Genomic DNA, 27,204 nt, shown 5'->3' on the forward strand with positions numbered 1-27,204 from the left:
CCTGACATTTCCTCCCTAGAGATAACATCTAGGCCTCAAGTCCTAGAGCTCCAGGCCCAGAAAAGCAGTAAAACCAGACAAGGGACTCCTAGGTTGACCTCAGGACCAGCTGCATTAACTAATGAGGCCCTGCCCCTGCTTTGACACCCATCAGTGGAGACCCACCTGAAATGCTGATGAATATTCTATTGAGATTCCTCTGGGACCTCCCCTAAGGTCTCCACCCTTAAAAGCTTTTAGGATAGAAGACCCAGTGTGCTCTCCCTCCCAAGAGCAGGCCAGTGCCTTTCCCTTCTCCCTGGCTCCTTCCCCATAGGTATGCATCTCCTAAACTCTAAGGACCTCACAAGCTTGCAGCCAGGGCAGCCCTGGGCTGTGGCAATTCCTCCAGGCTAACCGTGAACTTGTCTCCAAGGCCCCCTTTTCTCTGACTTCCTAGTGAGCGGAAGCAGACTAGCCTAGGCTCATCTCTCCTGAAACATTTCCAGAGGGCCAAGGCTGCCCTGCTTAGGCTCTCCTGCTGCTTCCGGTCCCCAGCTTTAATAAACATGCTCTGAAAATCACAGGGACTCGCCCTGTGAAATCTTTCCTGCAAGAAGTCAAGAACCCACACACTACCAACCAGTCCTAGGTAGACCCACACGAAGGCCAGGCCCCTTTTCCGGGAACAAAGTAATAGGCATGTAATAATTATTTGAAGAGTTGAACAGAAGCACTTAACACTCCCAAATGCATAAAGTTACTTTATTTTAAGTATACATTTAATTTTGAAAAATATAAATGCTAAAATATCTCATCTTCTTCATCTCTTAATTCCATAAAAGTCACAATAGAAAGCTTCATAAAACTGTAAAATACTATAATGTTATAGGAATTTTAGGTTTTATATTGGAAAAAATTATTAGTACTATATTGAAATGTTTTCTGTTCTTTAGCATTTTATTCCACCATGTTGATCTACTTCATTTAAAATAAAAAGATGCATCATTTCTCCAAAGTTAATAAAGACTTAAGAGAATAAAAATAAGAATATCTGAAAGTGCGTATTGATTCTGAAAAGTAATGTGTATGAATATGTACCAGCCATGAAAATGGCTAAAAAGAGGCAACTATTCACTCTTTTCACATTGTAGGAATGGGACAAAGTTACTTCTGGCTCTAAAAGTTTTACTGGATGACATTAGCCCTGAGTTGCAATATTTGCCTAGGAAATATAATTCAGGATTTTTGTATGTACCCATAGAACACAAAGAAATGAGCCAAAAATAGGACATATGCAAATATCTTGTCCAAACACAACGTGGTGTTTGCATATATCACAAAACCGTATTTCAGGCTGCAATGAAGCTCAATGAAATCATCATCTCCAAACTTCCACAGCCCTTCAGATGGTCAAGTGCCACAAACTATCATTTGATTGTATTCAGCCCCTTGGTGCCACTGGGCTTCATGCTCATGCTGTGAAGAGCAGATGTGAAATAAGAAATAAATAAGAAAATCTCAAGTTCCTGCACCAAAATCGTTAAGTGGTATGAAGAGGGTTGAAGAAAGCTTTGCCCCATCCCTGAACAATGTCAACCTCTGTAATACAACTCAAATAGTTTTGTTTTGTTTTTTAAAGATAGTCAGCAGTCAATACAATTCAAGTACTTTAACACAGTTCAAAACAAAAGAACCAAAACTCGGAAGACAATCGTTCTCTGTATTAAACATCGATATAGAGCTGATAAAAGATTTACTCTGTGTGTGTTGGTGCATGTGCATAAAATATATAGAACTACACACCTGAATTACTGAGGCAGACAATTACTCTCCCCCGCCCCACCCCCCTTCTCTGAGGTTATGGGGCTGATTAGAGAGAGCTTTTCCCTACTTCTTTAAGCGTCCACCTCTCCACCCCCATTCCACAGCTTGACTAGAAGAACAATCAGGAACACTACTGCCTATGGCACACAACATAATCAGGGTTCCAAGTCCTAGTTTCACGCAGTAGAGAAGAGTGACTTTCATCATGAAAACGGTGCCTCCAAAATATGTTCTTTCAAATGCAAAGCCAGAGACCTTTTTGCTTCCATAAGGCAGACTCTTGGCCTAGTGATCTTCCCTTCCAACAGTAAGTCTGTACAGCCAAACGCTCCGGTTAACAATTCTGAGTGTAACACTTAATTACTTAGTTCTTTACTTCTAACAACTCACATCTTTTTTTCTTTTTGTCTGTATTCACATCAGGGAGAAACACTTTGTAAAATTTTAACCAGTGTATTATGTGTGTCCAGTTTACAAAGAAACGAAACCACACAATCTGGTTAGTTCTTAAATAATAAGTAAATTAAATTGAAAGAGAGATAATTTGGTGGCTCTGTGTGGACCTCAGGTTTTGTTTGTTGGGTAACTATTTCTATTCCTCTGAAAGTTACGATTTTTTAAATATGTCCCTGGGTCCCAAAATATTGAAAAGGTTTGATACCTATGATCCTTTTAGCAAACATAACGTATTATTCCACATTCATATTATAAGTATCAAACACTCATTGAACATGCATCATACACAGAGGTGCAGATAACTTTTAGATTTACTCAAAGGCTGAAGTACTGAATTAAGTTATTTTAGGAGTTTTTTGAAAGGAATGGAGAGGGGTATGAATCCTTAAATAATTGATTCATGATCAGAATAAAAATTATTATAGCTAGAGATTTTATAAAAATGAACAAAAATGTCATTAATTTAACAAGATTTTAGGTTAGGCTGAATATATTATGCATGGCTTTCAAACATTTTATTGGTGCTTCTATCAGTTAAAAAAACTGGGGAAAGCTTCTAATTTTATCTTAGTTTAATGAAAAAACTATATAATATAGAGTAATCATTTTAAGAATAGTTGTAAATACAAGCCAAAATTTAGCCTGTGAGGTTTTAATAAATAACAAGTAATTTGCCACTTTCATTTGAATTAAAAAAAACTGCAAGTCATTTATATCTAATTTGTATAAAATTGAAGGTTTAAAGATTATCCGATACTATAAAAGAAACAGCTAATTCAGAATAAAATTTTTGTAATCAGAATTTTAAGAGAACAGTAGTATAACTTAATTAATATAAAAATAAGTAGGAGTCACTGTGTATATATTATGAAACCAAAATAGGTGGCTTTGTTCTATTTTTGAACTCTTCTAAAAATCTATCTTACTTAGGATGCACCACAAAATGTGACTATATGACTCCAAAATATGGATTCAACATTTTAACATTTTTAATGCAGATTATAATACATAATTCAACCTATTAAAAACATTATATTAAAATAACATGGCAATTTAATTAATAAAGATTAATTTTCTTTTTTCTAATTTTCAAAATGGTACTTTTGTGTGTATATACACACACGCATATATTCTAAACTTCCCAATAACAAGGAATTGCCTTTCCATCCTAAAAAATGTGAGTCTTATTACAATGTATACACATATACCTCTGCAGATCTATTTGTCATGCCATAAACACTTTATAAATGTGCAAATGGTCTATTGATATTTCTATGAATTTTTTATTGTAATTATGGGCTACTGTATCAGTGATGGTTACTGATATCTGAATAATAAACTATATTCACCCTCATTTGCATAACTGTAAGTCTCTTAGACCTCTGATGGATTTTTCATATATGGTTTGGGTTTTATGACAACTGACACAAGAGACTGGGTAACTCTGCCCTTTGCCTACCATCGCTCTGTCCATAACTTTGCACATATATGCACCAGCCACACACAGAGTATATACACAAACACACAAATATTTCAAAGTGAAAAAAAAAAATCTAACAATACTGCATAGGACATGGACATGGTAATACAATTAGCATCTGTGCCTGGATAGTACTGTTCTCAAAGCATCAGTTATTCCCATAACATTGGAGCTTCTCCCTTCTCCCCCATTCTTCACAGAACAGATAAATTTCTTTTAAGGAAAGGGGAAAATCGACGCTTAGAAACATGGTGTTTTTCCTCTGATCGAGCCATCTGGCTTACCTTAAAGATTGTGTATTTGTGTGTGTATGTGTGTATGAGTGTGTATATGTGTGTAAAAATCACATTATATACAATACAATTTTTACAGAAAGCCTGGCAGCTACAAATAAGAGGTAGAACTACTCAAAACTATGTTTCCTGCTGCAGGAAAAAATTCATTATTTTACAGTAATTAAAAAAAAGTTTAAAAAATTGACAAAAAAAATAAGTTGCAGGTTAGGCCCCATAATTTAAACAACAAAATCTAGGAAGAAAAATATTCTTCAAATGTACTCAACAGATAAGTTCATTAAAGGGTTAAAAAAAGTTGCATAGGAAAAAGGGACATTCCAGCACTTGCTACAATGATGGCAATAGTTTTGCTACAGGGAGTAAAGTACCTTCAGTTTTTCTTCTTTTGATAATTCTAGGACTAGGGTTCATCAGCAAGAACAACTTAGAATAGCAGCACTTTTCCAGTTCTGGAGAGCTCCTAAGCAAGAGGAAACTCTGTCTGGAGATCAAGGTTTGTTCTGCCAGACAGAAAGACAAGCCAGGAAGCACGGCTCTAAAGCTCAAGTGGTAAGTTCCTTCAGTGTTTGAATCAAAGGTGTTATAAAATCCTTAATACTTTTTACCTCTGGTTAAGAAAGGAAAAGGACCGGGTCTGTGCGTGTCCTCGTGACAGAAGAATTTGGTTGTCAGAGGATACATCTGAAAGTATAACAAAAGGGGGCTCTTCAGGTGCTGTTTTTCAGGAATGGTGCACTACTGTCTTCGTTGTACCTTATGCTGGGGAGAAGCAGAGAGAGCACTGTACTATTTGGCCAATGACCAAAACCCAAGACAAAACAAGAATTAAAAATAAACAACCAGACAAAAAAACAAGACCATGAACAACAAAATCTGTTAGTCTGAGGAAAGACAAGTTACAATGTAGTTTCTGTTCCCTTGCTCCTCCAGTAATCATCATTGTCGTCAGGCTCAAGTTCTATTCTGATTTGAGGCACAACTTGTGCTGGAGTTCTAGGAGGACTAGAGAAAAAGAAAAGAAAAGAACTGGTAAGTAAATCAGATTTCCTTTCTCATCTGTCAAATGTCTATATATTGGACAGAAGCCAAATGTGTCCTTTGTTTTCTGTAAATAATTATCTCCACTTTCTGTATTCATAAAGCAAACATTTTAAGTAGGATGAAGGTACCTAGAGAGTCAAGATAGTCAAGTAAAAATGTCTTAAGCTCTCATACCTAGATTTGGAAAAACAACAAGAAGGTGGACTGCCAGGTGGGTGATACTGTCAACTTAAAGGACAAAAATACTTTCATGAAGAAAATATTCGGGGATTATACTTTTTGGGCAATCAATTAAGATCTGAAATCTGCAGAGCCAGGTTAAGAGGGAAGGAAACTCCTGGAAATGCAGTTACCCATTAAGTCAGAGATTATACAGAAATGATAAGAGGTGACATTGATTGATCTCGGGCTTTATTTTAATGCTACTGAGAGGTTTCAGTATTTCTAAGAGTCAACGGAGGAGGCCTCTTAGAAGGTGTTCTACCAGTGAAAACTAGGGTAAGGTTTGGTGGTTGGGTAATTTATTTAAGATAAATGGAAGGAGAACAAGGTGTTCTGCCAATAACCAGCTTTGACTTCATGTCTGTGGGGCAATCATCGCACAGAACAACACAGGGGAAACAGGGCCGTCCTTTACCTTAGCATACCCAGTGACTGAAGAAAAGGAATTTTATCAGCATGATGTGTGGTGTTCAAGGAATGTTGGTGATCTTTCTCCTAGAAAAAAAAAATCTTTGTTAACCATAAAGAGTAGTTTTTGGTAATATTTAAAACTAGAATGAAAATAAAAATCTCCACAAAAATGGATGCCTCTTTTCACAATTGGGAAGAATAAGAAAAGCAAGTGTAGACAATTTCAATAAACACTGTATCAAGGTAAGAGTCTAACTAGTGTGATGAAGCCAAAATCACTTTGTTTCCTTTACTTTAGGTTTTTTCTAGAAATAACCACTAATGTTCCTTTCAGTAAGGAGGCAGGAGGTGAATCATTTTTAAAAAGTGGTAGCGTCTTCTTAATATCTTATGCTTACTCTTGGATTTTCTTATATCTTCAGCATTCACAATTTTGTCCTGTTATTTGTGGGGGAATAAAAATATTTTGAGGAATTTATTTATACTGCAACTCTATCAATTTTGTTTTTTCGTGGATTATAAAAGATAAATATGACATTAGAAAAGATGTCATTTAGCCTTGGTGGGTGTGGCTCCGTGGCTTGGGCATCATCTCGTGCACTGGAGGTCCCCTGGTTCAGTTCCCGGTCGGTGGGGCACATGCCTGGGCTGCGGGTTCGATCCCTGGTAGGGGTGTGCAGGAAGCAATGGATCAATGTTTCACTCTCATATTGATGTTTCTCTCTCTCCCTTCCTGTCTTTCTAAAAATCTATTTAAAAATGTAAAAAAATAAAATAAAAAGATGTCAGAATGATCATGGGTGATTTGCTTAAGTAAATTTCTAATATATCAGCTTTCAAAGTATCCTTTTTTAAAGGATTTTTGAGAGAATGAAAAATACTAGCAGTAGATAATCTAATTGCTATAAATATTTTCCAGGAGCCTCAAATTCTAACTGATTTTTTTTTTCTAAAGCAGCCTTTAAACTGTACTTGGAAAGGCTCTACTAGCTAGATGGACGACATACATAATGGGCTCTCTTTCAGTCTTCATTTGCTATTGATGCTTTGAAGATGAAAAATGGAGCTAGAACATGGTTTGGGGAACTTGAATTTAAAAAGGAAAAATTAACTAAATCCCACTGAGAGGACTGAGAAGAAATTGGCCTCAGTTATAAACTATAGCCTACGTACAGATTAGACACTAAAGGTGAGAGTGTTTTCAATTCTTTAAACCTAGTGTGCTGGCCAGATTCCAAGATGGTTCCCAATGCTCCCTGCCCCCTGGTATTCATATCCTTGTATAATTCCTTCCCACTCTGTACCAGGGTTGGTTTGTATGACCAATATAATATGGCAGAAGGGATGATATACCGCTTTTGAGATTCGGTTATAAAAGACTGCAGTTCCTGCCTTGGTTCCACACTCTGTTATCACGGGCTCTGGTGGAAGCCAAACCATGCATGGGCAGCCCTATGGAGGCGCCCACGGACCAAGGAACTGGCATCTGCCAACTGCCTGTGACTGAGTTTGGAAGCAGATCCCAGTTCCCGGCAAGACTCAGCCCCAGCCGAGAACTTGATTGCAACCTCATGAGATACCTGGACCCAGAACCATCCAAATCAGCTGCTCCTGAATTTCAGAATGTCAGGAACTGTGTTAGAAAACAGGTTTGTTGTTTCCAGCTGCTAAGTTTTGTAGTAATTTGTTACACAGCAATCAATAACTCATATACCTATTTTCATAAATAGTCATTCATTTCAAACTTCTCCTGGTAAGCTGTTATTGAAGTGGCATTGTCAAATAGAAGTGAGAAGGTCTCAACTGTCTTTTTCCTTTAGCAGATCAGTAGGCTTTGAAGGGCATCTGGATCTTAAAAAATACATTTTCTTCCAATGGGAACGCGAAGTGAAAGCAGTTTGGAGGCCATTGCTATTGGAAAAGCTTGAGATATATTCAGTAATGTTACTATAGAGGTCCCCCCCTTTTTAAGGAGCCTGTTGACTACAAAAGAAAAGGCGATGTGTCAGAAATCACTACACCGTAGCCATCGGGCTATTACCTAAGGAAAAATACAGTGCAGTTACAAAGGTGATTTTGAAATAGTAGAGGAGGAAGACATGAGGGAGAAAATGCATAAATCTTGTAAATCATACCTAAAAATTTCTGTTAATTAGTTTATGATTGCCAATTAAATTTAAAATAATCAATTATTCCAAATTCTCAATATTAACCATTGATTCATTGATCACTGAGAGCCCATGTTGCAATTTCTCTTTTGAGCCGATCTGGTCATTGGCTGAAGCCTAAGGAAGACAAACAGTAACAGACAGTGATGTAGTCCTATGAGCCGCAATTCTAAACACCAGCAGGGAAAAGAAAAATCAGTTAAAGACATGGTTATGAGTTTAGCAACTGAAAGAAACTGGTGATAACTTGGATCAGAGAAAAGACTACCAAGCGAAAACTTAAGATAAAAGGAAGAAAAGGGAAGCTCAGGGAATGTAAAAATGAAGTTTAAAAAAATAATTAAGTGTAAATCTTCGCATAGAGAAAAAAGAAAACGGAGGGAAAGTTAATGTAAATGATCGTTCTAAAGTTTTTTCTCTGCAAGTGCAAATCATATTAAAGCAGGGAAGCAAGAGGTTAGTTCTACTCACTGTCGGAAGGTTTGCTATCACTTAGGAAAGGTTGCTGTTCCATGATGTCCATTGGAATTTTAATACTTGGAACTTTTTCTGAGTATGGGCAGTCAGACTGTGAAAGAAATTTGTAAGTTTTAAGAAAGGTGTTACTATACAGACCTCCCTACCTCCCAATATTGATTAAACTTACCAAACTGTCATTTACATTGTACTAAGGAGAAAAGCCTTAGATACAATCACTTCCACTTGGATAACTTTTCACATTCTACACCATCTTTCTCCCTCACTTTTGTTTTCCTCCCTTCTGAGTTAATGGGATTGAGTCAGTTAACACTAGAGCTGCACCAAATGGAAGTCACTATAGATTGGAACAGCTGGAAAGCTTTCCATCAGCAAATATTTATGCATTTGTTATAATGTAGACACTTAAAAAAATGACTGAACATTTCTCAGTCTAAAGTTCCTCATATGTAAAGTAGGAACAAAAATATATACTAGAAACAGCTGTTTTGGCAATTGAATACAAGTTTGCATGATCAATCAAAATGATCAAGTATATAGTACACAGCAAAAATTAACTACACTCCCACTTTAGAATGGGATCCCAGGGGTCCCATTAGAATAGGGATACTTCACTGTGTTAAAAAAATTCAGAACAAATCTTCACACATAAAATCTCATTTTGGCAGTCCTTTCAAAGACTACTAGGATAGGCCTGTGTGTGTGTGAAACAAATCTCATCTTTTCTCCTAGCACTAATGACAGACTCCTATTAGAGCACCTGTATTCCTCTGAAATGGTCTCCTAAAGAAAAAAATGGGCAATTATTTTATTTTTCAACTTACTCACCCACCTGAAGGAGGATCATCTATGACTATTACAATTATGTAAAAAGACCCTAAAGTAAAATTCCCTTTCCTTTTAATTGAAGGGTTACAGAGAAATAATCCAAAATTATGTCAAAGCCCAATGCAAAGATAAAAACAATAGCAGAGGACTTTGGTTGAGAGCCTACTCAAACACAGGAGGTGAGGGAACCAGCATTTGTCTACATTAGGCTAAACATTATTACATAAACCGGAGTCATCTCAAATTTAAATCCTGGATTGTCAACAGCAAATCAAATACATTTTATAGCAGTACTAAGCAAACTTACTTTTTATTTATGAGATTGGAGTTCTTTAGATGTGGTGGACTTTTTTTGGTTTGGTTTTTAGAAGTCATTTTATCATTTTTAGTGTATTAATGGTTAAAGAAAGGCTTCAGAAAATATAAAAAAACAAAGAGAGAAAATAAAGGGTAAAGGAAGGTGAAGACTGACATGTAACACGGACAAGTAAACATTCTTGAAACTCAGACATACATCTCACATAAGGGATAAAAAAATTGATTTTTCACATATCTTTCTTTAACTAGCATTACTCTGGAATTCTGGAAAATTCCTTACATCATCAAGGTCACTATCCAGACTTCCTTTCTTCTTTTTCTTTCTCTTCTCATCTTCCTTCTTTTTCTTGTCCTTTTCTGGAATGACATCATCGAGGAAGCTGAGGTCGTGCTGGGAGAAGAGGTAGTCCATGCCTTTTCTGACAGCGACCAGTGCCAAGATCTGAAAGAATAAATAAAAAAATATGAAAAGAACCATGTCGGATGAAGTCATAATGATATAAATACTTCCTTATCAAAGGCAGTTGAAACCTACTTTGTATAAGATTAGAGGATGATGGAACTCACCTTGCTTATATGAACTTATATTAAGTGGACCATAAACATTTTCTTCATGGAGAAAGTTGGCTTATAAAAGTGTTAATTGACACTCACTTTGTTTTTCTCAATGAAATGTGTAATCAATTTCACTTAGAATCTCAATGTGAAAGGATTAGTTTTTAAATTATTTTCTTTCAAGTTTTAGCTTTTCAATACAATAACTAAAAAGTTAAAGAAAAAAATGGCCTGCATATGATTTCTAATTACTCAAAATTAAAACAGTATACAAGTTGTTGAAAATCTGTGCAACATACAGTACACTAAGACATCTTCAAAGTATTAATAATGAGGTAGTAGTTGAATATGCACAGACCATTTAAACTACTGAGCGACTTAAAAAACTACCATTAACTGAATACTTACCATGTTTCAGATGCTGTGCTAAAACGCTTAGGCAGTATTTTCTTATTCCCACAACAAACCTAAAGAGTAGATATTAGGATCTCTATCTTACAGCTGAGGAAACTGAAGCTTTTAGACATAAGTACATCATCCAAGATCACTAAGCCAGAAAAAGGAGGAGTACGGAGGGGCCAAGCTGCCTGCCTCTAAAATCAGTATTCTTAAACTAAACTCCATATCTTCGATTTTATAAATAGTTCTTGAAGATGAACTTCTGAAGGGACATTAAAGACGTCCTTGCTCAACAGTGAAATCTGTATGTGCTAGGATACAAGTCACGACTCTGCTTCAAATAAACAGCTGTCTTGATCTATATGCTCTCTGGGTTTCAGTTTCTTCATTTCCTAGAGAAGTTAATAAATCTGCTCTACGGAAATTCTGTGATTGTTTTGGAATCAAATAAAAGCTCTCAAAAGATGAAAATACTTTATAAAGGTAAAACTTTGTTTTGTTATTTAGCACAAGCAATAAGTGATTTACTATATGTATTTCAAATTTATCCTAACTTCGTTTTTTCTTGGCTTTAGCAAAACTAACAGATAGGTACATTATACCAAAAGGCCAATGGGAATTTTTTTCTCAGTATGTTTTTCAGTAAGTTAATGGAGTTTAATTGGAGTTGGGGAACTGGGTGAAGGAACTGAGAAGTACAGATTGGTAGTTACAAAGTAGTAGTCATGGGATGTAAAGTACAGCATAGGGAATATAGTTAATAATAAATATAATAACTACGTATGGTGCTAGGTGGGTACTGGAATATCGGGGGCAACACTTTGTAAAGTATGTGATTGTCTAACCAGAATGCTGTAAACCTGAAACTAACACAAAATAATATTGAATGTAAACTATAATTTAAATAATTAAAAAATAAAAAAAGAATAACATAAAAACAAAAAGATAAAGATATGAGGAATTATCCAAAAAAAAATCTGACTACAAATACCACTAGTATTTTTTACCACTTTTCCTGCATCCCTGGAGAAAAAAAAAACAAAAAAAACACAATTATAAACAATAAATAACCATAAAACAAAATAATAATCCTAAGAGAACTTTTATAAAAAACAAAATATGGTTTATGTGTGAAAATTCTGTTCCCAAAGCCCTGGCGGTGGCAGAGCAGACCTGGGGCTGGCTTTGTGACTTGTTTCAAGTGTATGTTTATGCATTTTCTGGCAAGAAATGGAAATCTATGGTAAAGTATAAAATTCAATAAGGAAACCAAATACAGAGCTAGCATTCCCTTTTTCCTTCTTTCACATTCAATATTATTTTGTATTAGTTTCAGGTGTACAGCAGAGTGGTTAGCTAATCATATACTTTACAAAGTGATCCCCATGATATTTCCAATACCCATCTGGCACCACACATGGTTATTACAATATTATTGAATATATTTCATATGCTGTAATTTACGTCCCCGTGTCTGTCTACTTCCTAATCCTTTCACCTTTTCACCCAGTACTTCTCACCATATCACAGCAAGGATAGAGAGCCCAGACTTAAATTTAGCATGATAAAACTAGCAAGACCTTCAAGAGCAAAACTTTTCATTCCATTTCTTCTATCTATGGATAATCTCCCATAGGTTTCCCAATTTGTCAATTTGTCCTCTATTATTTGGAGTAAAATCTGACATACTTGATTACATTGATTCTATTGTACAAAATTCTATTGTATTTTAAAAATAACCAATGTGTATTGGTGTCTACTATGTGCTGGGCGTTGTGCTATATATTTGATATTCATTACTGATGCTCAGAATAACAACAATACCATCCTTATCTTACTGATACGTTAATGGCAGCTCAGGGAGTTTCACCAACCAGCACGAACCAGGGCCAGAATCTGAACTCAGCTTAGTCTGACTCTGAGGTCCAGTGTAGACAATCACAGACATAGGAACCTTAAATTACAGCTGAGCCAATCTAAATGATTTAGTCAAAGCTGGAAAAAACTGGAACCACACATAAAAGATACCACATGATATTGGTATGACCTCATGGGTAGGTTCAATGAAAAAAATCCCTACCATGACTGGAAAAATGATAGCAGCCACGGTTGACTTGAGGATCCAGAGCAGGGCGAGGCACAACACCTGCAGGAAGGTGAACAGGTGGACCCTGCGCAGCGGGACATGGCGCAGGTAGATAAAGTCAGGCTGATGCTTCAGAGGCATCAGGAGCAGCTTCAGGCGATCCATGAACTGGGGAGAAGAGCACAGCTGCATTACTTCAAGAGCGGATACACGAAGTCATTTCCATTGTGCCCAACTCTCCACTAGTGACTCATCTCCTCTAATCTGGGCCAGCAGTATCTTTTTCAGAGGACAGTGGTCAAGGCGTGCAGAAATTTAGCCTACCTAGCACCATTAGACATTGTAGGAGTCTTCCGATTTTCATTACTTTGCAGGAATGTTATGCAGACATATGAGCTAAAGTGGCCTCCAAGAATAAAGTTCCAAAGCACAATGTAAATTCTAGATGTTCATCTCTTTCTGTTTATACTATCTGAGTCTTGGGACAGAGGATCTTGTGACTCTTTAATAATGATATGCAGAAGCAAGACACCTAACTCATGTATCTTACACTAATGCATCTTACACTACCTTGGTTGTCTTATCTGAAAGAGGAGAGATGCCGCTATGTGTCACATACATTTCAGGGATGTTTCAAGGATATAAAGGAAGTATCCAACTTGCAAGTGGGAATGCACTGGTATTTTCACATAAACTCCACATTATCTATGGCATAAGTAAGACATTCAGCAATGCATTACCATTTTTAAAAGAGAAAAGCCATGTGAATATTAATGACCGTGAGTTTCAGAGTGTCCACAACCAGAGAGCAGAATCCTGGAGGGGCTATCACACCGTCATGTATAAGCAGGTATTGAAACTACTGCTGAGCACCTGGGTGCCAGGGGCTGTGCGTCACAGAATAACTGTTGAATTTACACTGATGATGATGATAAGGATGATATCGCCACACCTACCATATGATCTTTCTGATGGGAGATGCGCAGTAAATAACTGCTAAAGTGAATTATTATGTCACAAGAACTCTGAAATAATATCCCTGCGTTCTCTCTGGAGGGAAGGGAGAAGTGTAAAAGAAAACTAGACTATCACAGACCACAGTCTCTGGGGGCCTTGCTGCTTATAAAGACCAGGTGACAAAATTCCCTGCTAAAATCAAATTTGCCTAAAGTTCTAAAAGAGGAAGAATCAAGAGGAAAGTAAGGAAAAGAGAGAAAAGGCAATAGGGACAGCAGCCGAGTTTTAGAACTCTACTATCTTTCCCTTCAGCAAAGGGTTTCCCCGTCATTGTGATATAGATTTCTTTCTTCTATTTAAGAAACATGTACTGAGCTCTAACCATCAATCAAGCACTTAGAATGCATACAATCAAACTTCTTATCTAGACTGACCTTTTAAAACTAAACAAAAATAAGCACTATTAGTTTGGAGGTCACATTATTTTCACATCTTTCCACTTAGGAGAGTAAACAATATTTAAAATACCAGGAACAAATATAGTATTTTGATACATTTATCTTCCCAAAAGTTTCAAAGGCACAAATAAATACACATTCATAGTCATCTAGTCCCATCTCTGAAAACCGGCTTGTGTTTGGTAACAAATAACCAAATGGTGAAGAACTCTACTCAATGGGCCTAAATAAGGAAAAATAAAGTAGCCTTTTCTCTTTTGGGGAGAATGGCCACTTGTCCAGCTCTAGCTGACTATAAAACTAAATTAATCTAAACTCAATATGAAATGAAAGCAAGGACTATTATGAAGGGGTTTAAATAAATTGTTATGATGTTCGCAGAACATGCTGCCTTTTCCCATTAAAATGTTATTAAGTGCTAAATAAGGCTTCAACTAACAAGGTGCCAGAAACCAGCAGAAGGACTTCCAGTTTCCCAGTGCCAATTAAATTAAACCTCAATGGAAAGACCAAGTTTTCTCTAATGACTTTTTAAAAAGGGGGACAGTTTACCAAAGTTGTGAATAGCTGAAGATTTCAACAAAAGTAGTACATAAACTACTTTATTCTTTTATTGGTTCAAAACTTTGATCATTGAATTCAATCATGTAAAAAGTACATCAGATAAGAAGAGCCTGGCCCTAGCCGGTTTGGCTCAGTGGATAAAGCATCAGCCTGCGGACTGAAGGATCCTGGGTTCGATTCTGGTCAAGGGCATATGCCTGGGTTGTGGGCTCGATCCCCAGTAGGGAATGTGAAGGTGTCAGCTGATCAATGATTCTCTCTCATCATTGATGTTTCTATCTCTCCCTCCCTTTCCCTTTCTCTTTGAAAGCAATAAAAATACAAAATAAAAAAAGAAGAGCCTGTTCTTAGTATAGGTAAAGTCAAATGGTAAATAGTATCTTGAAGAGTACACTGAAAGGGTTGATTTCCTTTTTGAGACAAAAAGAAAAAAAGAAGAGGAAGGAAGAGAGAGAGAGAGAGAAAGGAAGGAAAGAAAGAAGAAAGGAAGGTAGATCATAGCTCTCTTACTTTCCTGATCACGTGACCTTTAACAGCCTAGTTTAAGAATGGGTATGTATGATAACATTTGTTAACACAAGCTAACTTTGTTAATTAAATCAGAAATGAAAAATAGATAATGGTAGAGAAAGTAGAAAATAAATGCACTTTAAAAACGTAGCAAATAATTAGCACTTCCCTTCAAAGATCTATTACTGGACTAGCCTTACTGCTAGGAAAACATGACTGTACTTAGGTGGCTATGGAAAACTTACCTGGACACCATTAAGGGATGCTACCCCCATATACAGGAACACGCCATAGAGTACAGGCATGGGAATAAACTAGGAATGAAGAAAATTGGAGACCAGTTAAAAATAATAATAGTAAATACAGTAATGGAGAGGGGTAGTTTAAATAAAAGCTAAATCTGAAACTAAAAGATAGACCATAATAATATAATGATCTCTAATTAGTGTGCTTTAGTGATCACTGACAAACTTCTAAACCCTTTGTACTAGAAATAAATGGAGGGGAAGGAGACTGAATTTTCATTTGATGCCTGTTTGTACTTTTTTACAATGAACATGCATGACTTTAATAAGTAGTCTTTTTTAATGGGAAAAAAGTTTGTTTGCCTTTCGCCTTAAAAGGAATGACTATGTAAGCCAGATGCTTGCATGAGCTGTGAGGTAGAGAGAGGCAGAGCGTCAGTCACATCACTCCTGAGACCAAGTTCTTTGCCCAATGGTCTATTGATTTTTTTCCTTAATAATTTTCACCAAATGATCTATCTACTTGGTGTTTAAATGCTTCTTTCAACTAAAGCATCAAACGACTGTTCCCTTTCTTCTCCTCAGGAATACTGGGAACTAATGAGAACACCGCTTGAAAGGAGCATCAAGCATCTGCAAGCAATTAATTCCACACAGGGATTAATACACAGCTTTCAAAACCAAATTAATACATTTCATGCTTTAATTAGCAAGAGTCTTTTTACATTATACAAAGCGGCTTAACAATGGGACGTTCCATTGTGCTGTTTGAAAGTTTTATCTATTCCTAGCCCTTTGAAACTTCCCTAGAACTACAGGGATGAAGCATGTCAAGGATGAGCTTCTGGGAAGTCTTCTATCTGCACTACAAAAGGTTCTCAAGGTTCTATTTTGAAAAGAAGCTCAAGTAACTTCAGGAGTTTTCAAAGCTAAAACCATAATCAATTAAGCCCAATCTTACCTCATCTACATAAAGCAGGCTATTGTAGCAAGAAAGCAGAATGACTTTAGAGTAATTTTTAAAGAACTATTGCATGTGTTAGTGATGCACAATTTCTATCAGCCTTTCTTTGTGATTACCTAACTATCAATAGGAGACCCTTTGGTCACTATTGGGGAAATAGCAAATTCTAAGATGTCACGAGTATCTCCAATTGTTATTGGTTTGTTGGAGGAATTGGTAAATTTATATGGAATAAATATACTTGTGTCCATAAAACATCACATGCTTCTAAAAAAGGCTACGAATTTTGACACAGGTAATTTGACCTTCAGCTCAAAGAAAAATAAATGACATTGAACGCTGAAGGAGGTGAGAGGGATGGTGTGAGTGGTGGGAGAGCCATGTGTGCGGTGATACCCAATAGACGCTCAGCCACTTGAGTTCTGACATGAGCCTTTATTCCTTTTAGAACACGAATGTTCCATTCCTTACCATTACTCGGTACAAATTGACAACAAAAAATAAGAAATGAAACTAACAACGGCACCATTTTATCGCTTTGTCTCCTTTCGTAATTTTTAAAATACGTTCCACGGGCAGGGGGCACTGCCATTGTTCCTTATCACAGAATGATTTCCTTCTGGTCGTTTTATTTCTAATTTCTTGGGGAGAAAAGAAAGGTGGAAGGGGCAAAGAGACACACAGCTCATGGGAAACTGGTTAGAAGCCGGGCAGTAGTTACTTTTTAATCTGTATAAAGTGCTTTCCTGGCTTGAAGGGAAGTAATCACAAAGGCGATGGTGGCCCTATGTCCACCCCTCACCTTGGCTTAGCTCCTATTTTCTCTAATGTGGTTCCAATGCCAAAGTGAAGGCAAGCTGTGCTTGTGCCCGGGCCTATTCTTTCTGAACTTATGACGACAAATGTGACTGAATCTACCACAAAATAAAATCAGAATTCACCAGTAACTCAGAACGGCATGAGGTATGGGTAGGGAAAGAGCATTAGATATGAAGATGTTTTCAAAAATGATCCATTGGTGAAAAGGAAACAATACATGCAAGGAAGACTATTAATTAGATTTTCGGGCAACTTCACTGTGATACAGATGCTCTGTGAAATTCACCATTTTCTGTACGGTAATGCAATGTCTCAATAAAAATCTTCCAGTTTGGAAATCTTGATGAATTTTAACAATTACTGGGTTAGAGGATACTTTTTATTGGATTTGGTTAATGAGTCACATCAGAAGGTCAATCTTTAAAAATTCATTACAATGGAATCATTCATCACAACAAAAATTTTGCCTGAGGAAGGAAAGAAGAATGTGTTTTAAAAGATGGGATCTTCTTTTAAGTTAAAATAATATAATATACCTAGTAAGAGGAGATAGACCTATTTTTACAAAGCAAGATAGGAGAAATTAAAACACAAGGTATACTAGGTTTATAGGCATAACAAGAATTGCCAAATGATAAAATTATGCAAAGAAAATTATTTAAATAACAACCATACCCAGAAAGCCAAAAAGTATAATTATAAATATTATCATGACTTTAATAAACATAAAAATGAAAAAAATTAAGTGCTTGATCCTACAACCATGTAGAATAATGAAATGGAGATTAAGTCAATGAAGATGAACATATTCAGACTAGGTCCGATTCAGACTAGGTAACTGAAATTACTATATTCTGGTGACTGTCATTCCATTTTCTTTCACTTCTCCTTCCCTTTGCTTTTCTGATAGTGTTAGATTATTTCCATAAGGAAAAAATGCAAAAAGGGTAAGTCTAATAAGAAAGATCGATTGTAGTTATCCACAGCACAGACTTCAGTACAGGAGTGAGGCCTCCCAGCAGAATAACGTTTGTGTGTGTGTGGTGGGGAGGGGTGTAAAACTCTGAACAAAGTCCTATTGAAGAGCATGGGCACAGAAATCAGACTGCATAGGTCTGCCTGATAATCTTCAATAAATGATAAATGTGGCATTGATGTCATTATCAGGACCTTCACTGCCAAGTCAAAAGCCTGCAGCTGCAAAGCACAACTCTCTTTGGTCCTTCTGTAGTGGGGGCGGGGGGTGGGGGGAGAAGGGGACAGGAGTATAGACCAGAAGGATTGCTGCAAAGGTGAGACTTGAAGGCTGGGTTTTATTTAAGTCTACAGCATTGTCCTTTCAACTATAACAGCTGCCTTTAGGAACATGTTATTAAAATAACATCTCAATGCCCTTAAGCCTTACAAATCTGCGTTAATATGAAAGTTGCTGACTTGTAAACTGCTCCCTAGTCATTGAAGAAACTATGGCGGTACAATCAGTTTGTGAAAACGCCACATTTCTCTCCACATGAGAGAATTGGAAAATGGATCAAAGAGGCTGGGAAAGATCACCTCATGGGAAACGAAACCGAATGAATTCTCTGACAGTAAGTATTGTTTTATTTTAAAAGGAGGTAAACTCTGATGGTTACGAAATCAGCCTTTGGAGCCAAACTGCCTAAGATCGAATCTTGGCTCTACCATTTAAGAATGTTGTGACCTGACTGGTTATTCATCATTTTTCTTATCTGCAAAATGAGTGCAATTATTAAGATAGTTTTGTAAGTGTTATTGGAGAACTAAATGTTAAAAATCTGTACCGAGCCCTTAGTCCAATACCAAGCTCAATAAATGGAAGCTACTATTACAATCACTATCATCATCATCACTATTATTTATCTGTATTTCCCTGTTCATGAGCAGGGTGTGTGGCATATTGTAGGAGTTCAACCAGTGTTTGCCAAATACTAATTCTTTGCTACCCTTCACATTTTAGAACGCTAAACCAATCTGAAAGATAAATTTTGGCCACCACTCCTCACGTTAAAGATAAACTACTTCAAGCAAAGGCAACAGAAGTAGCAGTGAACTTTACACGATCTTTATTTCTTTAGGCTTGCCAGAGGAATGAGAAAAGTAAGCTACCTTTCATCTTTTTGCTGCTCTTTAGTCTCCCAAACAGAAACACACATCTGAAAGGTTTAACCAGCCTGGGAAGCCAGTTATGCCTGCTTCCCAACAGTTCTGTATTGAATCAGTAGTGAGATCTGAGACATGGAAGACGTAGCTGGCTAAGGTCAAGGGGTATCCTCATGAACTTAATAAAGCTACTATGCTATGATTCCTTATATTCTTCCATGTAGAACAGACATATTTTGGCAAAGAGATCAAAACAGAGGTTATAAACTTCATGTTCAAAGTAAGCCTGCCTAAGCAGGGGCAGAGAACAACTTCCTATACAGCTTAATGCATGGGAGAAAATTACTAGGATCATTTGAGGCCATTAAACTTGTGAGGGATTACGTGTTGAGCCATTTCATTTTAAAAAGTAAAAGTCACACATTTCTCTCGATCCCATTCTTTTGATCTGCCTTTTAGGGCAAACTCTTAAGTAAAATAATTCTCTAATGGTGTCACCTGTTTCTTTAAAACACACACAGTCACATGGTGAGGGTGGGGGGGAGGGAAGGTTCCCTCCTCCAAGTTAACCCCCCATCATGCTTTTCTGTGTAAATTCTGAGGTTAATTGTTAATCTTGACTTTTAATTGTAACTTCGATTCACTTGTAACTTAGGTTTTAGTTTAACTCTACCCTTAACTTCTGCTTCTTCCTGTATTGACTTTTCAAATGAGCTACAACAGTTCTGTGGTGAATGCATATGACATCAAACTTTAATGACAAAAAGGACACATGGTCTAAAATTAGCTGACTTGCCCTGGCTGGTGTGGCTCAGTTGGTTGAGCATCTTCCCATGCACCAAAAGGTCCTGTTTTTTTTTATTCCTGGTCAGGGCACATGTCCAGGTTGTGGGCTGGATCCCCAATAGAGGGCATGCAGAAGGCAGCCGATTGATTTTTTTCTCTCTCCCTTTCCCTTTCTCTCTCTATAAAATCAATGAAAACATACTCATTTATAAAAATAAAAATAAAATTAGCTGACTTTATCAGCGATGATTCTTAAAGTAAAAAATAGTTGTAACTACTTAAAGAAAAAATCACAGTAGTCACTGCTATACTATTTTACTCTTGTTTTTAAGTCTAGGTTTCCCACAATATGTTGGAAACTATATTAACAAAACAATTTCAAGTCCCACATTTTGGGCAAAGTCTTGCCTAATAAAACTGTTTGCTGTACTGCCTTTTTCACTGATCCCTACAATGACTCTTTGCATTGAACCAAAGTAGGAGGTGGCAAGAGCCACAATTATGGACTCTAGCAGCTTAATGAGGGTAAGCAAAGCCTGGATCACTTAAGGGAGGTCAAAGGAAAAGTGAGCTCATGCTCACTGATCCCTTACATCTCTCCTTTTCCTTTCTCTGCATTCTAATTTGTTCCTGTAGATACTAAGGTGCTTTGCATATCCGAGGCAAAAAGAATCACTGGAAAAGAAAGAACAAAAATGTTTTCAGCTTTAATTCCTCTGCAGCCATATTTGGGTGCAGGGTGAGAAAACAGGAAGCATTGTTGAAAATGTGAGTTTTGCGTCTCATCTGAAAAATAGCAATTTATACAGTATCTATTCTCTGTGTCCCTTTGGAGTCACATATGATTCCTCAGCTGACAGATTCTCCCAAGATGAAGGCCAATTTGCTGTAACAACTAAAGGACTTGAAACATTCTTTGTGCTAATGAAAATAAATAATATAAAAATAAAAGAAACAATAGGTGTGTGTGTGGGGGGGGGTGATGAGTAAATATGAACTGATGGAAAGGTCTTTGTATATTATCCCTTGTCTAATAATGGCCAAGTACAAGAGACCCCATAAAAGAAACTTTGCAGTGTGCCAAGCAAGCCCACCTCCAGGGGGAGCCCAGGAGCAGATTCATTCCCAGTACAGCTTCCCACACATGGGGTCATAACTGCAGCAATGACATCTCTAAAAACTGATCTCTGCTGCCCATGTGGTAAAAAGCTGTCACTAGATTTCCCCATCAGCTGATGTGCTGCTGTCTCTGGGACAGCAGAGGAACAGAAAGCACTCTGGCAGTGGATTTAATGCTGGGGAACACAACGACTTCAACCCTACCCCGCAACTTACTGTGCACTTATCAAGAGCAACAATAGATTTCCCTCTGTCCATGTAGAACAGGGATTTTCAATCTGTGTGTCGGAAGAATTTTTTAAAAATTGATTTGAGAGAGAGAGAAAAGGAGAGGGAGAAATATCAATGTGATGGAGAAACATCAAGCAGCTGCCCCACCACCCCATTCACCCTAACCAGTAATTGAACCTGAAACCCTTTGGGTATAGGGGGGAGGATGCTCAACCAACTGAGCCACCCTGCTGGGGCTGTACTGCAAGAAATTTTAAAACATGCAATACCTGATTATTCAGTCAGGGGAACTGACCTCTTTTCCTTTACAGTGTCAAATAAAAAATGACAACAGCCAACACAACAATAGCCATTCACTGTGAGTGAATCAAAATTTTATCTGTTTTTTGTAAAATCAGCAAAAGTTATATTTTTTGGTGTGTTGCAGAATTTTAGTAATTAGTTTATGTATGCTAGGAGATGAAAAAGGTTGAAAATTGCTGCTGTAGAACGTAAGATCTATACTCTTTTTTTAGGTCCTCTCTCTATAATCAGAAATGGCTTCTGTAAGGTTATTTTTAATTGTACTACTCCATGTGTTGCATGAGATACATATTCCCTCCTGATTGCAGTCAAAAAAGGAAATTAAACCAGTTAACTGACATTGTGGAAACCAAGGATGAAAGATGAATATTTAAATCTTTTAACTGTTTACCAGGTATTTTGTGCATAATTATGCATTAACCTAAGTATCCTAAAGGCAAAGTCAGTCTTATCTATATGTTTAAGAATTTATAATTTCATTGTTCTCAAATTCATCTGATTGGCGATTGACATATAATGTTCTAACCCGAGAGAAATGGATGGCTTTTGCCTTTCACCATCTGTCCTGTATTGTTTGAATTCTTTACAAGAGTGTACTGCTTCATTACTTGTGCAATTAAATAAGCATTTTAAAAACCTTATAAATTAGAATTGTTTAAAAATGTCAGAAAAAAATTTGGAAGGAAATTGCTAACAGTTGTTTATGGCTCTTTGTGTAGGGTGAATTTGGTGCTTTGCCTTGTGGTTCAAAGCATAAGATACAAATTATCAATAACTGTCTAGTACTGTTTATATGATACATAAGAAAATAAAATGCTTGTGTCACAAAAGAAAACTGAAAGTATGTATTAATCTGAACCTGTTTTAGTCCTATTTCTGTTTCTAAGTTTTCACATGTAGTTTATATTTATATATTTAGGCCAGACATTCACCCTATCAATCAAACCTTTATATTGATTCCTAACTTTCTAAATAACCTACCATATCATTTTCCTTCTTCAAAAATTCAATTCTAGGCATGCTCTCCCTCTCTTGGGAGCAAGTCCAAGCCTTTCCTGACCACCGTTTCCTCCCCCCAGGCACGTTACCTTTGCCTTTCCTTCCCCTAAGCTCCAAGGCCCCCTCTTTTGCTTCTATAACTTGTTCCCTGAGCCTGCACAGCCCAGTTGTCTCACTGCTACTACCTCTGTAACTTTCTAAATAAACTTTCTCTTATAATTTGAAAAAAAGTTCAATTCTAAGTTTTCTAATTATAAATCAGTAATTTTACTGTATTCGCCCTTTGTGAATATTAGGCCTTCTTATTCAAAGAAAATAGAAATAGTGAGTAATGATTAAGAATAGGAGAAAAATTGCAAAATGATTATCCTGAGTCACTCACGTTATCCGGGAGTCTATTATGGGGACACAAGGGGGCGGGAATTAGAGAAAGTAAATGGAAAGCGATGGGAAGAAAGCATTAAAGAAAACTAAGGGGATAAAATATGTGGGGTGGAGGAAAATCAAGTTGAATTACATGCAGTTGCCATTTTCATAGGTCGAAAGTTGGAATATTGGTAATTTAATATGGTTTAAACCAGCTAATTACAATAATAATAATAATAAAAATAGAGCACAGGAATGCGAAGAAAATCAAGATGAAAGTTTTTTAAAGTCCTCATTCTATCTGACCACTGCTTCAGTGCGTTATAGAACTAATGAGAGTCCTGCAGATGTTTCACAAGAAATTCTACTCTTCACATATCCAGTTATCTGCCAGTATTGGAGAAGGACGAAATGTTTCACATATTTACCTTCAAGATGGGAGCCATAAAGACTGACAGACCAGTCAGAATAAACACAAGGGTTCCAGTGACTCTTTGTTCCCTGAAACCAAATCAAAAGATTACCAATCTACCTCTTGTTTTTCCACCTTCCAAAGACTATACATTGACCAAATCAATGTTTGGCTAAAATAGCAAAGGTGTTGATATCATATGTAATTAATACCTCAAGGACAGCATATAAGATCAACATAAATATAAAATTCTCTTAAAACTATTGCAATATGTGATTTTAATTCATCAAGAGGAAACTGATTCTACTAAACCCTTTGCTCCTTTCAGAATCAAGAAAGAAAAAAAATCACTTGCTCTTGGCCCATCAAGTATGGGCCTCTTTGAAGCCCTTATTTTTTAAACAACTTGATCTGTTGTGTAATTACACCTTCTTTCACAGGAGACAGATATTACATTGTCCCACATTCTAATTAATAAACAGCTCGGGGAAATTTCCTAAGTGCAATTAAATCTCATCAGTCTAATTTCCAAATCTACAACAACAAAAGTACTTTTTAACAAATATGATTCCCATACAACACCCCCTCCCCCGGCCCCCAAGAAAGAATCACCCACTGTTGTGGCGTGGGAAACGATGGCTCTGTCATGTGAGCTATTCACCCCAGCACTGAGGGGCAGGGTTTGCTGTAAAAAGTAGACAACAGCATATAAAGGTCCTGTAAAGTCCTTCATGGCTACTCAAATTTAACAGCCAAAGGTCAAAGTTTCTCAGGCTTATGGGGATCGAAAATGAACTGGAAAATAAGAATTCTTTCCCCTTCATAGGATCTTAAAAATCATAAGCAGACTCAAGAGTTTTAGGGAGTCTCAAAGGAGCTAAAAGATGAAAGGATTTGGTCTTTATATATGGTATGCTAGAGTAAGTACCACAGCACCAGCAGGACCTGCATGTTGAAGAAAATGAGTGACCTGTTTGCATTTTTACATTGTATCACTTAGCCTTTCATAAATCAAAGAAAATTTATTTATCATAAGAAGCGAACTCAAAAAAATTATTGAAGACTTTCTGATGAAAAATTTAGTCCTTTCTAGAAAAGGAAGTACAGGAATAAATTAATCATCCCTGGCCCTTTCTTCTCCATATTTTCCCATTTGCTTATGAATGGCATGTGGATGTGTGCACGCGGTGTTCTGTAGAGCCATTGTCTTCTGACTTCACATACCTCACTCCAAGAAACTTGGGCTGCTCTCCAGGGGCAGAAGTCTCTGTCTCCATCTTCAGACTGTCGATGTGAGCAATGGAGATGACAGTCGCAGCCACGTACCATGGAAGAGCCATGAAGGAGCACACCATCATGAGGATGGCCACCCAAAAGAGATCCAGGTGGTATCCAGCTCCTTTCTGTGGAAAGAGGTAACAAAGCCACGTGAAGAAAATACTCATATTGCTATCAAGTCGTAGCTCCCGGTGGGAGTTAAGATTAGTCAAAGAAACCAACTCGCTCTGCTCGATAAAAATATCTACTAAAAGGTGAGCTCTCTGAGTGAAGTAACTTCCTTGTCCTATTATTCACCCTAGCAATTAAACACCCAGTGGCCACATGGCACCTCTTCTAGCTTGATGTGTTACAGCTTACTTATTATTTGTTTATTGTTACTTATCTTCTCTGCACCCAATTTTATGATCAACAACAGAGATGCACATCTACCTTGACTAGTATTGGAACCATTCAATGAAATGTCAGAAGCAAAGCACCTGGCAGTGGTTGCTACATAGTAGGAGCTCAATAAATAATAGTAGCAATAGGGATATTGATTGTTGTTAACATAAGCAAGAAAAGCACCTTAAAAGCAGGCATTGTGCTGTCTCTGCTCAACCGCTTAGCAGGATGCTGTTCACCTAGACAGCATTCAGCATGTAGACGAAAGATCTGAAAGCAACCTTGAGAGGCTTTGTAGAAGACCATGTCTCACCTTTCATAGTAGTTGGAAATAACTGTTTATAATCTGCTGAACATTATCATGAAGGTAATGAATATCCCCATAATCACAATAGGCTGATTTCAAGCATTGCCCAATGGTCACAATAACATTTATTGACTGGGAGAGCAGACAATGTAACAGAAGGTCTAACTCTTTTACTCACTAAATAAATATTGTCAAATGTGTCCACAATGTTATTCTATGGTTCTGTTTCTCTGTTCTATTTGTGAAGAAATCAAATGCTTAATGCCCCTATGGAGCCTGAGAAAATAGAGCAGTTCATTTTCACAGCATGAAAGCAGCAGCACCAAGAGCCAGAATGTGACCAATCCCAGGGAATGGAGACGATGGCTTTAAAAAATGAGAATGTGATTTTACACTAGGAACCCAGTGACTGTTTTGATTCAGATCCTGTTACAGTTAGTCGGAACACTTGCTCTCCTCTCTCTAAAAGGCCAAGATTTCACCCCTGGCTCACACACATGGGTCTAATCATGTTCTCACAGAACTCATCACGGGCAAGGGGAGCTGACACAAGAAAGAAAAGCATAAATTTACTTAGTCCAAGTCTGACTAAGAACAAAAATCTCCTTGTGAGACAAAGAGACTAATACATAGTCCTAAAACCAGTTCATTTCAGCATCAGTGGTTTGAAAGCATAATGGTTTGAAGTGGGAGTGGAGTAAGGTAGGGGAAAGGAGGACAAGGGTGGGGATGGCTAACATAAACTCATTAAATAGTAACAAATGAGATCATTATCATGATATTATCTGGGGGCCCAGTCACTCATTCTTTCAACAAATACTGAACATTTATTAACAGGCATAGTCCTAGATGTTGATGACACACTTGAGAATAAAATAGACAAAGATTCCGGCACTTGTGGAGTTTCCATTCTACTAAGAGAGACAACAATAAACAACATAAATAAGTCAACTACCCAGTATCTTAAAGAGTAATAAGCACTAAGGGGAACTAGAAGTACTTGGGCTTCTATGCTGAGTACTGTACATGGGACGCCACTGAAGGGTTTTAAGTGGAAGACTGACAGGATTTGCTTATGTTCTAAGCACTATGGCTGCTGTGTTAGGAACAGCCTGAAGAGGGTCAAGGACATAAGACCTCCTCACTTACAAGTTCCGTGTTAGAGCTTGTGAAAGAATGAGGGAGGCAGCAGTAAAGATGGCAAGAAGTGTTTGGGATTCTGATTACACCTTAAGGTGGCACGTACAGAGGGTGTTCACTCCTGCCTGGGGCTGTGTCTTATGACCTTGCTACATGCCATTCATGATATGGCTTCTGTTCACATCTGTAAACTCACATTTCACCTGTCCCCTGCTTGGTTCCTATGCCATGACTACTTTCAACCACATGTAATTCCTTGAATATGTCTTACTCACTAATGCCTTCTTCCATTGGCTCAGTATTACTCATTCTTAAAACTTAAATCAGCCTTCACTTTTTCTGGTAGTTTTTCCTGCTTCAGTCAGGTGAGATGGCTGAGTTCCTTAAGGTTAGGTCTCCTTTTTCATGTTTTCCTATCTGTCATTTCATGCTTTCCTCTATCACAGCACTCATCGCACTGTTTTAAAGCTGTATGTGTATTTATCTGTCTCTGACATTAGACTATGAGTAACAGTAAAACTGCAACTGTATCCTGAATACTTTAGCAGAGTGCATGATATAGAGTCAATTCCCAATTAATCTTTACTAAAAAATGAATGACAATCAAGATGGTGTGGTTCAGTGGTTGAGCATCGACCCATGAACTAAGAGGTCTCTCATTCGATTCCTGGTCGGGGCACATGCCCAGGTTGCAGGCT

At 37.2% G+C, this 27,204-nt stretch overlaps 1 protein-coding gene across 3 annotated transcripts in view; it reads right to left on the reverse strand.

Annotated features, from left to right (window-relative positions):
• Positions 1 to 730: 730 nt before the first annotated feature.
• Positions 731 to 27,204, reverse strand: part of SLC4A4 (solute carrier family 4 member 4) — a 348,112-nt gene continuing 321,638 nt past the window's right edge. For 2 of the 3 annotated variants that reach the window (XM_080659937.1, XM_080659935.1), the window contains 7 exons: positions 24,622 to 24,800; positions 23,414 to 23,486; positions 15,278 to 15,346; positions 12,538 to 12,711; positions 9,784 to 9,945; positions 5,717 to 5,796; positions 731 to 5,040 (listed from right to left, as the gene is read on the reverse strand). In XM_080659937.1, the coding sequence (XP_080516063.1) occupies positions 4,935 to 5,040; positions 5,717 to 5,796; positions 9,784 to 9,945; positions 12,538 to 12,711; positions 15,278 to 15,346; positions 23,414 to 23,486; positions 24,622 to 24,800 (843 nt within the window). In that variant the 3' untranslated portion in view covers positions 731 to 4,934. Of the gene's footprint in view, positions 5,041 to 5,716; positions 5,797 to 8,351; positions 8,449 to 9,783; positions 9,946 to 12,537; positions 12,712 to 15,277; positions 15,347 to 23,413; positions 23,487 to 24,621; positions 24,801 to 27,204 lie in introns of all 3 variants that reach the window. The other variant, XM_080659936.1, reaches the window with a different exon arrangement.

The sequence above is a fragment of the Plecotus auritus genome, assembly GCF_963455305.1.
Source record: "Plecotus auritus genome assembly, chromosome: 1".
Lineage (NCBI taxonomy): Eukaryota > Metazoa > Chordata > Mammalia > Chiroptera > Vespertilionidae > Plecotus > Plecotus auritus.